The sequence below is a fragment of the Corythoichthys intestinalis genome, chromosome 4 (assembly GCF_030265065.1).
Source record: "Corythoichthys intestinalis isolate RoL2023-P3 chromosome 4, ASM3026506v1, whole genome shotgun sequence".
Lineage (NCBI taxonomy): Eukaryota > Metazoa > Chordata > Actinopteri > Syngnathiformes > Syngnathidae > Corythoichthys > Corythoichthys intestinalis.
This window is the reverse complement of record NC_080398.1, coordinates 31,934,781-31,947,497: the sequence shown is the minus strand read 5'-3', so window position 1 is coordinate 31,947,497 and position 12,717 is coordinate 31,934,781. Positions and strand designations below refer to the sequence as shown.

Sequence of the window (12,717 nt, the reverse complement as noted above, 5' to 3'; positions counted from 1 at the left end):
ATAAGTCGCACCAACCATAAAATGCCCAACAAAGAGAAAAAAAACAGATATAAGTCGCACCGAAGTATAAGTCACATTTTTGGGGAGAAATTTACTTGATAAAATCCAACACATAGGACAGATATGTCATCTTGTAAGGCAATTTAATATAAAAATACAATAGAGAACAACATGCTGAATAAGTGTACAGTGCATGAATAACGAAATGCGAATATGGCCTTCACCAGGACGCTACGGCTGCCTATACAGCGAGCTAAACTCCCAAATGATGATGCTGGACGTCCGTATAATTTGCTGAATCAATTTCGTCCTCGATACCAAACAGGTTCGCGTCAACGCAAATAAATCATAATTAGGTGCTATAAAGCAAGGACACAAACTGTTAGCATGGGTTCGCTAGCATTAGCACATCGTTCAAACAACCACACAACTGGCTCTAAGTGTCCGATCGCGGGTGGAAAACACACAACAACAACAGAAAAGATGATACACACAGGCGTTGCCTCTGTAGATATATTTTGCAAGCATAAACAATGAACGTAGGTTCGCAGTCGTGTTTCTCTCTCGCTAACTTGCCCACTTGCTCAGCTGCGTAGCTGTCAGTCTTCTTCTGGCGTGTGAGCGCTCTTCTTCATGTAAACAAGTGCTAGTGCGCCCCCACGTGGGCGTGAAAGCGCCACAAACTAAAAGCATGCATTTCAATATAAAAAAGTTAATAATACAATTGAACACACATTGCCAAAGGCAGAATGTGAACGTGGCCATAGCTATTAAAAGTTATTCAGATAACTATAGCGTAAAGAACATGGTAATAAATGTACCAAACCATCAGTGTCACTCCAAAACACCAAAATAACATGTGAAATTATATCATAATGTGTTAATAATTTCACACATAAGTCGCTCCTGAGTATAAGTCGCACCCCCAGCCAAACAATGAAAAAAACTGCGACTTATGGTCCGAAAAATATGATACTTCCTTGCCGGGAGCAAGGCCCTTAGCTCCCGGCCGTTTTACTGGATTTTGACTGATTTTGCATGGCCAACAGAAAATTCTTATCCATTGGTATACAAACATGGAACCCACCAAAAGAAATATTAGACTCTCTTCTTTCAGCAGGAAAAAAAAGTAAGTTCATATCTTTTTCCACTCTTTAGAAATCAGCATTAGAAAATAGCTTAGTTTGAGCAATTTTCCAATTTCTGATGAAAAAAACAGAGAAATTGAGCTTTTTGTGAAAGCATACATTTCAAACATAACTTTGACTTTAACACAGCTATTTTTTGCTTTCGTTACATCCCAAACATATGAATAATGTTTTCCTTTTACAAAATAACAAAAACAACAATACAAATAGCTTTTGTTAGCAAAATAAAAATTTATTTACAAATAACTAACTAAGATGATGCTGTTGTGGCCGCGACAGCCGGGTTAACTTTTCCCTCATGGCTGCCTGTCTCATAAAGATGGATTTTTTGGAGTCTCTGCGGGGTCTGCTCGGTGAGCAGCACGGACTCAATGACATCGTCCGCTGCACTGGTGGTCCCGGTCGTTCTGCTCGGTCGTCCAGCGTCTAGCATCCCGGGCGTCCTCTCTGTTGTTCTGCTCGGTCGTCCGCCGCCCTGCATCCTTCCGCCGGCGCCTCTGCCGTGTGGCCCGGCCGTTCATTGCCGTTGAATCAGGTTGCGGGTCTTACCAAATGCGCTACTGCCCTCCCGTGGCCAGTTTTATTGCTTTAAAATCGATTTTCAGCTTTGCGCTTTAGAGCTCAGTTGAATCAGAACCCAGAGATGTCTCTTATGGGAAAAAAAACATACGTCTTTGGGACACTGAAACAATTAAAAATAGAGTGTATTTATACGTTTTTGGGAGCAAATGAGTTAAAAGAGGAGCAAAGAGCATCCATAAGAACTTTCTTTGACGGAAAAAATGTTTCCTGGAGTGTGAGGAGGAGAGCCATCGTCCAATCAGCAGCCGTATATTTTTTGATGGTTCCTCTCATGAAACAGGTCTTAGGATCTTTGCGAGGTTATTATGTGAAGTATAACAAGCAATCTGGCATTGCAGGTTAATTCATTTTGTTATGAACTATTAACAACCTTCTCCCGGAAAAACTCATTCCTTCAATGATCTCTTTACGTTGTCCATCTATCTGAGTCGCCTTTGAATACAACCAGGCACTGTTTCCATCTATGTTTCTGCTGTCTTTGTGTCTTCATGTGAAACTGGCATCTATAAATAAATGCACTTTTCATGAGTAAACGTGAAGCAATTGTATCGCAATATCCTGCTGTTTTGAAAGGAAATTGGGCAAGTCGGTTTTTCCCCTTTCCCTCTCCCTTCCATGTTTTTGTCGATGCAGGAATGTGGAGGGGATTGGCTCCGGGATGCGCCTCCATAAATAACCCAAAATGTCCAAAATCCAATGAAATGAAGCGCCTGAGGAATGTGTCAAACGTAGCAAGACAACAACACTCCTCCCGGTCGCATGCTGAGCTCTAATGAAAAATGAGCGCTTGTTCTCGGTGCTCTTGACTCACCAGCATTCTGCCCATGTAGGTCAGATGTTTTTCTGCTGCGTGCGCTAATGAGGGTTTCCTGAGGGTAGGCAGCTGCCTGCTTCATTAGATAAGACCTGTTAACAGTCACTCTTAAGTGCATCATGCTCGAGAACATACTGGATGTCACTATCGCGGCACCATTTCAGAGTAGAACATATTTAGATGGGGGGAAAAAACAGCCCCTGAAGGCAACGTTATCAGTCACCCTTTAAATTTGGGCTGCTGTTGAGGGCGGAAGACGTCAGATGCAGTAGAAATTTTTATCAGTTTTTAGAAATTTTAGGATTAACTAAATTAAAATAATATTTTTAATCTACAAATATATCGAGACAGTTTTTAAAATAACTTTTTTCATACTTTTATAAAGAAAGAAAGAAATTTACTTTTTAATGTTTTAAATTATCTTCAGTGGACCTCATGGCGCCAAAATTTTTTCACCTTGTCCGTTGTCCTGCAAAATTGATAATGATCCCATTCTTCGTTCTTGAATTATCACGAAATTCCTTCTCACCTTTGTGACCTTTGCCCTCATTATCTAATCATGTAGCGCTTTTCATTCTTGTGCTGTGAATTTATATTAGTTTGTCTCTAGTTGACACCTAATCCAGTTGAACTGGGAGGGTTAGCAGTTGAACGAATGTTAGTTCGCTGCCAAACCCTCAGTTAAGTTCAACTGGATTGAACATCCAGCATGATCAATGGCAGCCAACGGGTGAAGTATGAGACAAGTTATCAGACAATTGGACTCCAGTGACAGGGACTCGGACTGGAGTCCCAAAATTGATGACTCACTCGAGTCCCAAATTTGATGACTCACAACTGGACTTGTACTTGAAGAATAAAAACGCAGACTCTGACTTGACTCTCTTGACCTGGGAGGGTCCGAGACTCGACTCGACTCCTGAGATAATGACTCAAGACTCGACCAGCTGACTCAAACTTTTTTTTTATATGGACTTACATTGACAGTAAGATTTCCCTCAAAGATATACCTGAGTGCTTTGTAGGTGGGCTTGGGAACAGTGGTGAAGGCCTTGACTAACCTGTGACTTGACTCAACTCGACAACTTTTTGACTTGACTCGACTCGTCTTTACAACCTTGTGACTCGGCTCGACTCGACATGACCTCGAGACTAGATTCGACCTAACCGAGAGCCTCAACTCGACATAACCTTGTGACTCGACTCGACGTAACCTCGTGACTCGATTCGACTTGCCCACAACAGACAAGACTGAGGTGACTCGTGCAATTATCTGCAATTTATCGCAAAATTCCTTTTCTGGCTTCTTTGACCTTTGACCCTCCAAAATTGAATCACCTCTTCTGTTTCATATTATAAACATATCCTGCAAGTTGGATAATAATCCCATTATTCATTCTCAAGTTATGACAAAATTGTTTTTCCTCACCTCTGTGACCTTTGACCTCATGAACCAATCACGAGTCTGTTTTCATGCTTGTACTTTAAATCGAAATTAGTTTGTCGCTAGTAGACGTCTAATTCATTTGAACTAGGAGGGTTGACAACGAATGAAATTTCCTCCCAGTTTAAATGGATTGGACTTTTAGCACTGTCAATGGCAGCCAATGGATTAATCTTGAAACAAGTTATCGTGAAATTCCTTTTCTGACATTTTTACCTTTGGCCTTATGTCCCCAAAGTTGAATCACCTCTTCTGCTTCATATTACAACATAAACTTGCAAGTGCGATAATAATCCCATGACAGGTATTTCCCGGGTTACGAACGAGTCCCGTAACTTCCTACGCTGGCGACGTAATCAGAATTTCCACGTAAATTGGAATGAACCCTTTAAAAATGTAAAATTCCTATCCAAAAGTATTGTTTTTGTTAAATGGCGGAGGATACACTGCCCTCTGGTGGCAGTGATGGAGTTGGCTGGACTGTCGTTCAATAATGCTTCCATACAGGAGCATTCAGATGTCTTGCATGGATAAAGTATAGCTGTGCTCTGGTTTGGCCCACATAAGGCTGTAAATTGCTTCAGCTAATATATGTTTGTGTATGCATTTGTAATTAAGTTTAGAGCTACAATTTGTGGAGCGATTTGCTATGAGAACTGTAAATACTAGAGGCGTGCGAAATTTCCGATTCTTAGATTATTCGCGATTCGGCCGTGGAAGATTCGAGAACGATTCACAAATATCCAAATTTCGATTATTGAATTATACCAGGTAAAGCGGAAGTAAAACACAGTCAGCGCGGTCTTTGGGACGCAATGAGGAACGGACCGAGAGTAAATATCATGTTCAACTCATGCCGCTAGATAAAAAAAACAATCATACCTGACTGCGGCCGACAGCCGCTACAAACAACGCCCAATTGCTAGTTGCTACAAACATACGGCTACAGTAGATATCATATATATGTAGAACTAGATGCAATATGACAGACGACGTCGGTGTTAGAAGATGTATTATTGAACAGAGATGCGAAATACAGACTTTCCGGCATAAGTAAACAGCCGCCATCTTAAAGCAGTAGACCTCTCTAGAAGGCTCTGTTGTAGCGAACTTAATCAACTTTTTATCTAAAATACTCCTTAATCGGCGGAATCTTGTCTTGAATCTATCTTTAAATGATGAAATAGTTGTAAAACTTTGACAAAAGTAGACAGAAGGGAAAGTATGGAATAACGGGAGCAATTTTAACAACTGTAACCGTTGATTCACAACATTAAATTAATTGAATGTAGTTTAAAGCTGCTGATTCAGAATGGGGACTGGAGTTTTTTATGTACTGTTATTTTTGTACATTTATTTACTGTTATATGTTAACTTGATACTGAAATAGTAGTTTGGTTTACTCTGAGAGGATTTTTGAACAATTTTGGAACTAATGTACAAAACATAAAAAAAAAAAAAAAAAAAAGGAGGGGGTGCATCAATAATCGTTTTATAATCGAATCGGAGCCTCTGAATCGTAATCATAATCGAATCGTTAGGTGCCCAAAGATTCCCAGCTCTCGTAAATATGTTAGCATTCTTAGCATTTAAGATTGCGGATTTTTTGTGAGGCAAATTACGCTAATTTAATCTACGAAATTGACATATTGATTAGGGGTGCACGATATCTATTTTTTGAAACCGATACCGATATTGATAACTTTCTGCTCCTCAAGGCTGATTCCGATACGATAACCGATAATATATATAGAATTTTTAAATTTATATTAATCTGAGTTTTTGAACACCTGTAGGTCAAATATACTAGTGAGGGATTCAGCTTAGATTTGCCTTTGACCTCACCAGAATTTTCATATTGACATGAACATTATTATAATGAACAAAACAAAGACGAGTTTTGACTTCAAATAAGTGCCTATATTTATTTTTTTAAATACATATAATTTGAGTCAATCACAATCAATCAGTCAATATCATTGACAATGTGTTCCCCTGAAAAATGAGCACTGAACTAAAACATAAACCAAACAGGTATTGTGTTTTGTCAGGAGATAAAAGATTTGGTGTAACAGGAGAGGAGGTCCATGAAACAACTTTCTTAACTTGGCAATTATAGGACAGCAAGCCTCTCAAGAACTTGTAAACATAGCACTGTAAAATGCAAACATTTGGTAATTGCCATAGTAAGGTTTATCACTCAGTGATGCAAAAATATGGCCTCTAGAACTGTAACAAAACTTTGCATATTGGCAAAACAGGAGTGGAAACAAACGCACACATCCGCGATCCACCGACACCGTCCCAAAAATATAATATATTATCTGGCCGATAAATAATGTTATCAGATTTATTGGGATGACGTCATAATTTCTATTATCGAACCGATAATTATCGTGCACCTCTAATATTGATTATACGAGATGGACGTTTGAACACCAATCATTTTGGGTCGAGTGTTTTATTGTTAAAATGCGTGCCGTTTTGAATAGACATGCACATACCGTGTGTGTGTTACAGCTTTACAAATTGTCAAAGTGAAGTTAAAAGCTTCAAAAAGCACTATTGCTTTGTTTGCTGTCTGTCAAGCTGAACAACTTCACATTTAGTGAGGACAGAACAAGTCATGTTAATAAAGTAAAGTAAAAAATAAGATACTGTCAGGTACAATTAAGTACTGTTTGTGCGATCAAAAAAAAAAAAAAGAAGACTGGAGACTGGCGGACGAGACTCTGGCGTCGTAAAGTCGAAATCGCACAAGTCGAGTACGTCGTAACCCGGGGACTACATGTATTCGTTCTTGAGTTATCTTGAGCACAGCACAGAAAAGCTGATGAATATTTCTATTATTTTCATTCCTCGTCGTAGGTGACCTGAACCTGAACGTGGTTGCCATGGCGCTGTCGGGATACACGGACGAGAAGGCCTCACTGTGGCGGGAGATGTGCAGCTCACTCCGGCTGCAGCTCAACAACCCCTACCTGTGCGTCATGTTCGCCTTCCTCACCAGTGAGCCGGGATGCTACGATGGCGTGCTGGTACACAAATTCAATCAAAACTTATAATCTTATTGTAAGTCGTGGCAAAGGAATTCATTTCCCTTTTTGTTTCCCGCAATCAATAAGTGTCCAGACTCCAGAGTTTAAAAAAGTTTCTGCACCAGCTGCTGCTAATTTTGTTAGCCGTCTCGACCACATCAAACAAGATTAAACCGGCAAAAAAATCAAGTTGGAACATTTGTTTACCACCATTCGGCCTACAATCAGTTCCAGCCAGCAACATTATTTTTCGTGGTAAAGTAAATCATGTGCATCGACTTAATGATTCTGGCTTAAATACAATTTAAATAAGATTTCTGTAGTGCTACATGAACTAAAAAAAATTCATAGAAATTGTACTTTTTTTTTTTTTTTTTTCCTTTTTTAAAACTTAAACATTAAAGAATAAAATTAGAAGGGGAATATTTACAATTTTTGTTTAGTTTTTAATAAGATAAATTTAAATATAATATTAAATGTAAATAGTTTTTTTGTTTTTATTTTTTAATGATAAAATTAAGTTAACAATTAGAAAAAAAAGTTAATTTTTTTATAAAACATTAATGAATAAAAAAACATTTAAAAACTTTTTTTATTACAAGTATAGTGTCTCCTGTTTTTTACAGTAGGGCAAATAAGTATTTAGTCAACCACTAATTGTGCAAGTTCTCCCACTTGAAAATATTAGAGAGGCCTGTAATTGTGAACATGGGTAAACCTCAACCATGAGAGACAGAATGTGAATGTTTTTCTGCAAAGGGACCAGGACTACTGATCTGTGTAAAGGAAAGAATGAATGGGGCCATGTATCGAGAGATTCTGAGTGAAAATCACCTTCCATCAGCAAGGGCATTGAAGATGAGACATGCCTGGGTCTTTCAGCATGACAATGATCCCAAACACACAGCTAGGGCAACAAAGGAGTGGCTTCGTAAGAAGCATTTCAAGGTCCTGGAGTGGCCTAGCCAGTCTCCAGGTCTCAACCCCATAGAAAATCTGCGGAGGGAGTTGAAAGTCCGTGTTGCCCAATGACAGCCCCAAAACATCACTGCACTAGGGGAGATCTGCATGGAGGAATGGGCCAAAATACCAGCAACAGTGTGTGAAAAGCTTGTGAAGAGTTACAGAAAACGTTTGGCCTCTGTTATTGCCAACAAAGGGTACATAACAAAGTATTGAGATGAACTTTTGGTATAGACCAAATACGTATTTTCCACCATGATTTGCAAATGTATTTAAAAATCAAACAATGTGATTTTCTGTTTTTTTCCCCCACATTCTGTCTCTCATGGTAGAAGTTCAACCATGTTGACAACTACAGGCCTCTCTAATATTTTCAAGTGGGAGAACTTGCACAATTAGTGGTTGACTAAATACTTATTTGCCCCACTGTACATGGAATAAAACGTAAATAAATTCATAAAATGAAAATGGAAATTATATAAGAAAATATTTGCTTTTAAAGACCCAAAATATACAAATTTGACAATTTTTAGCTCAACAATATTTTGAAAAGAAAATTAATTTAATATTAGTTTTCCCCTTTTTTTAGTTTTTATTATAAAACAGAAAAAATGACATTTACCATTTTCCTTTTTTCGTTAATGTAAATATATATATATATAGATATAGATATATATATATAGAGAGAGAGAGATATATAGATACATCTTTTTTAAGTTCAAGAAAAAAATTATAATACTGTGAAAACATGAGATATAATAGTTTTTCTTCTTTTTTTGTTATGTTTGAAATATTAAAATACATTTTTAAAAACAAAAAATCAAAGCGAACTTGGACAATTTTTACATCAGCAGTGTCTCCAAACGAGTTATTAACTATAAAAATAGTTGTTGACTCACTTGATAATCAATTAGTTTAAACAAGGAGAACTGAATGTATTAAGGACACAGGAACAGGAAGTAAAATACATATTTTTCAAATGTTCTCCCTTCCAGTATGAAAGCAGTGTGGCTGTATGTGACCGAGTCGCCTTTGCCTCCATGTTCCTCAATGACACCCAGGTATCATTCAACCTTGCCAAACTTCAATCCTTTTACATGACATCGTCCATTTACCTACTATTTCAAGCGTTTTGACATCTTTTGCCGCAGCTCCCTCACTACGTGGACAAGCTAACCGGTGAAATGAAGGAGGCCGGCAACCTTGAAGGAATTCTGCTAACAGGCCTGACCAAGGACGGCGTGGACCTTATGGAAAGCTACGTGGACCGGACCGGAGACGTGCAGACGGCCAGCTTCTGCATGCTAAAAGTACGACTTGAATGTCTTTAAAATAGTTGTCGGCTGAGGGTACAAGGAGCATGTCAGCCACAAAATGCAAGCCATCTACACATTAAAATGATCCCAGTATTTGACATAATACAAAGCACGATGTTTACTCACTTCCTCGTAAGTCCCTTGGTCCCACAATAGTAGGGCTTGTTTTGGCCAATATCCACCGGTGAATGGGAACCTCTTGAAACCCCAAAAAGGCACACGCCTCTCCCTCGTACAGCAAGATTTTTCTACAGCTGTTTGGCTGGCGTGATCCGAAAAATAAATATATTAATCCGCCCAAAATCAGCTGAATCCTTAGTAATTCTCATACAGTACGGCTGTATAGTGAAGAGGACTCCTTCCTTCGTACACGACACAGCGCCCTCTTTCTTAATGCAAGACCGAAGCCGGAAGTCTGTCATTTTCGTAGCGCAGGATTCAAAAAATTGAATAAATATATCGATCGCTTCTTCACACATCCAAGTGGTCCATTTCATTCAGGAGCATAAAATACCGCGTGTATTATGAAATAAACATGCTTTTTCGTGTCACAGGCACTTTAATAGTGTGCTTTTTTTTAAATTACATGAATGGTACAATCTTGTATATCCAGGGTTCCTCAGGTGAGGTGCTAAAGGATCCCAGAGTCCAGTGCTGGATCGAGAACTATCGCAACCTGCTAGACGCGTGGAGGTTCTGGCACAAGAGGGCTGAGTTTGACATCCATCGAGGCAAACTGGACCCCAGCTCCAAACCACTGGCGCAGGTAAAAACTCCATTTTGTGCTCGACCTACAAGTTGTCTAAAAAAAAAAAAAAGATAAATAACTATAATAATGCTGCAACGATTACTCGATTAACTCGAGTAATTTGATTAGAAAAAAGCTTCAAATCAAATTTTGCTGCTTTGAATATTCGTTTAATAAGAGTGGCTTTGTAGTGCTTTGTTTTGAAAGTGTTCACGTTTAGTTTTATTGATTCTGGTGGATACAACGCCCTGGAGTAGGAACAGTGAATATGATATTAACTCATTTATCATGGCTGAATCCAGCTGCTCCCTGTTAAGACCAACATAAGGTAAGTTTTTGTTTAAGCTAATGTTTTTTATGCATTCCTAATTTAAGTTTATATGTGTATTTAGCCTTTTTGTGGGAATATGTGTTTTAACGATTTGTTAAAACAACCATTAACATTTTATAGCATTTAATTTGGAGGCTAAGATCAGAAATTTTAATTTATTTTTAAATGAAAGTGAAAATCTGCATAGTTTGAAGAAACACTCGGGAATTTAATTTTGTATTCACATTTTTTTTTTCTCCCATATTTTTATTTTTTGTATTCACATTTAATGCTCTTTTGAAAGTGCAATCTTAGGAACCCATCGCCTAACATTTTTTCTGCAGCACATTAAATGTTTCTAAATCCGATTACTCGATTATTCGGAGTAACAAGTTGATAGATTAATCGACTACTAAAATAATCGATAGCTGCAGCCCTAAACTACAGTGGGGCAAATAAGTATTTAGTCAACCACTAATTGTGCTCCCACTAAAAGTTCTCCCACTTGAAAATATTAGAGAGGCCTGTAATTGTCAACATGGGTAAACCTCAACCATGAGAGACAGAATGTGGAAAAAAAAACAGAAAATCACATTGTTTGATTTTTAAAGAATTTATTTGCAAGTCATGGTGGCAAATAAGTATTTGGTCAATACCAAAAGTTCATCTCAATACTTTGTTATGTACTCTTTGTTGGCATTAACGGAGGCCAAACGTTTTCTGTAACGTTTTACAAGCTTTTCACACATTGTTGCTGGTGTTTTGGCCCATTCCTCCATGCAGACCTCCTCTAGAGCAGTGATGTTTTGGGGCTGTTGTTGGGCAACACGGACTTTCAACTCCCTCCAAAGATTTTCTATGGGGTTGAGATCTGGAGACTGGCTAGGCCACTCCAGGACCTTAAAATGCATCTTACGAAGCTACTCCTTTATTGACCTGGCTATGTGTTGGGATCATTGTCATGCTGAAAGACCCAGCCACGTCTCATCTTCAATGCCTTTGCTGATGGAAGGAGATTTTCACACAAAATCTCTCGATACATGGCCCCATTCATTCTTTCCTTTACAGTAGTCCTGGTCCCTTTGCAGAAAAACAGCCCCAAAGCATGATGTTTCCACCCCCATGCTTCATAGTGGGTATGGTGTCCTTCGGGTGCAATTCAGTATTTTTTCTCCTCCAAACACGAGAACCAGTGCTTCTACCAAAAAGTTCTATTTTGGTTTCATCTGACCATAACACTTTCTCCCAGTCCTCTTCTGGGTCATCCAAATGCTCTCTAGCAAACTGCAGACGGGCCTGGACGTGTACTTTCTTCAGCAGGGGGACACGTCTGGCAGTGCAGGATTTGAGTCCCTGGCGGCGCATTGTGTCACTGATAGTAGCCTTTGTTACTGTGGTCCCAGCTCTCTGTAGGTCATTCACTATGTGCCCCTTGGTGGTTCTGGGATTTTTGCTCACCGTTCTTGTTATCAATTTGACGCCACGGGGTGAGATCTTGCATGGAGCCCCAGATCGAGGGAGATTATCAGTGGTCTTGTATGTCTTCCATTTTCTAATAATTGCTTCCACAGTTGATTTCTTTAAACCAAGTGTTTTACCTATTGCAGATTCAGTCTTCCCAGTCGGGTGCAGGTCTACAATTTTGTCTCTGGTGTCCTTCGACAGCTCTTTGTTCTTGGCCATCGTGGAGTTTTGAGTGTGACTGACTGAGGTTGTGGACAGGTGTCTTTTATACCGATAATGAGTTAAAGAAGGTGCCATTAATACAGGTAACGAGTGGAGCATCGTTAGACCTCGTTAGAGAAGTTTGACCTCTTTGACAGCCAGACATCTTGCTTGTTTGTAGGTTACCAAATACTTATTTTCCACTCTAATTTGGAAATAAATTCTTTAAAAATCAAACAATGTGATTTTCTTTTTTTCCCCACATTCTGTCTCTCATGGTTGAGGTTTACCCATGTTGATTATTACAGGCCTCTCTAATCTTTTCAAGTAGGAGAACTTGCACAATTAGTGGTTGACTAAATACTTATTTTCCACACTGTATAAAAAAATATACGTACTACAAATATAATAATAACATAATGAACTGTTTTCCTGCTGAGTGTATTTTCATCACAAAGTTGTCCTCGTCTGTCAGTGTTCATTCAAAATTGCTGGAAACCTTTTTTTTTTACTTGAATTTTACAGATGAACACTTTGAGTTTTCATATCCTCAAAGTAGACACATTTTTGGAGTATCCGTTGACTAAAACTAGACAAAGTGAAACACATTTTGAAATGACTAGAATATGACTAAGACTAATAATGTTTTTTGGTCAAAAGACTAAGACTAAAATTAAACAGGCTGGCCA

The 12,717-nt window shown here is 38.6% G+C and overlaps 1 protein-coding gene across 2 annotated transcripts in view; it reads left to right on the top strand.

Annotated features, from left to right (window-relative positions):
- mios (missing oocyte, meiosis regulator, homolog (Drosophila)) overlaps positions 1-12,717 on the top strand; it is a 36,427-nt gene that overhangs the window by 14,786 nt on the left and 8,924 nt on the right. For both annotated transcript variants that reach the window (XM_057835129.1, XM_057835127.1), the window contains exons 6-9: positions 6,857-7,026; positions 8,985-9,050; positions 9,141-9,299; positions 9,919-10,071. In XM_057835129.1, the coding sequence (XP_057691112.1) occupies positions 6,857-7,026; positions 8,985-9,050; positions 9,141-9,299; positions 9,919-10,071 (548 nt within the window). The remainder of the gene's footprint in view (positions 1-6,856; positions 7,027-8,984; positions 9,051-9,140; positions 9,300-9,918; positions 10,072-12,717) is intronic.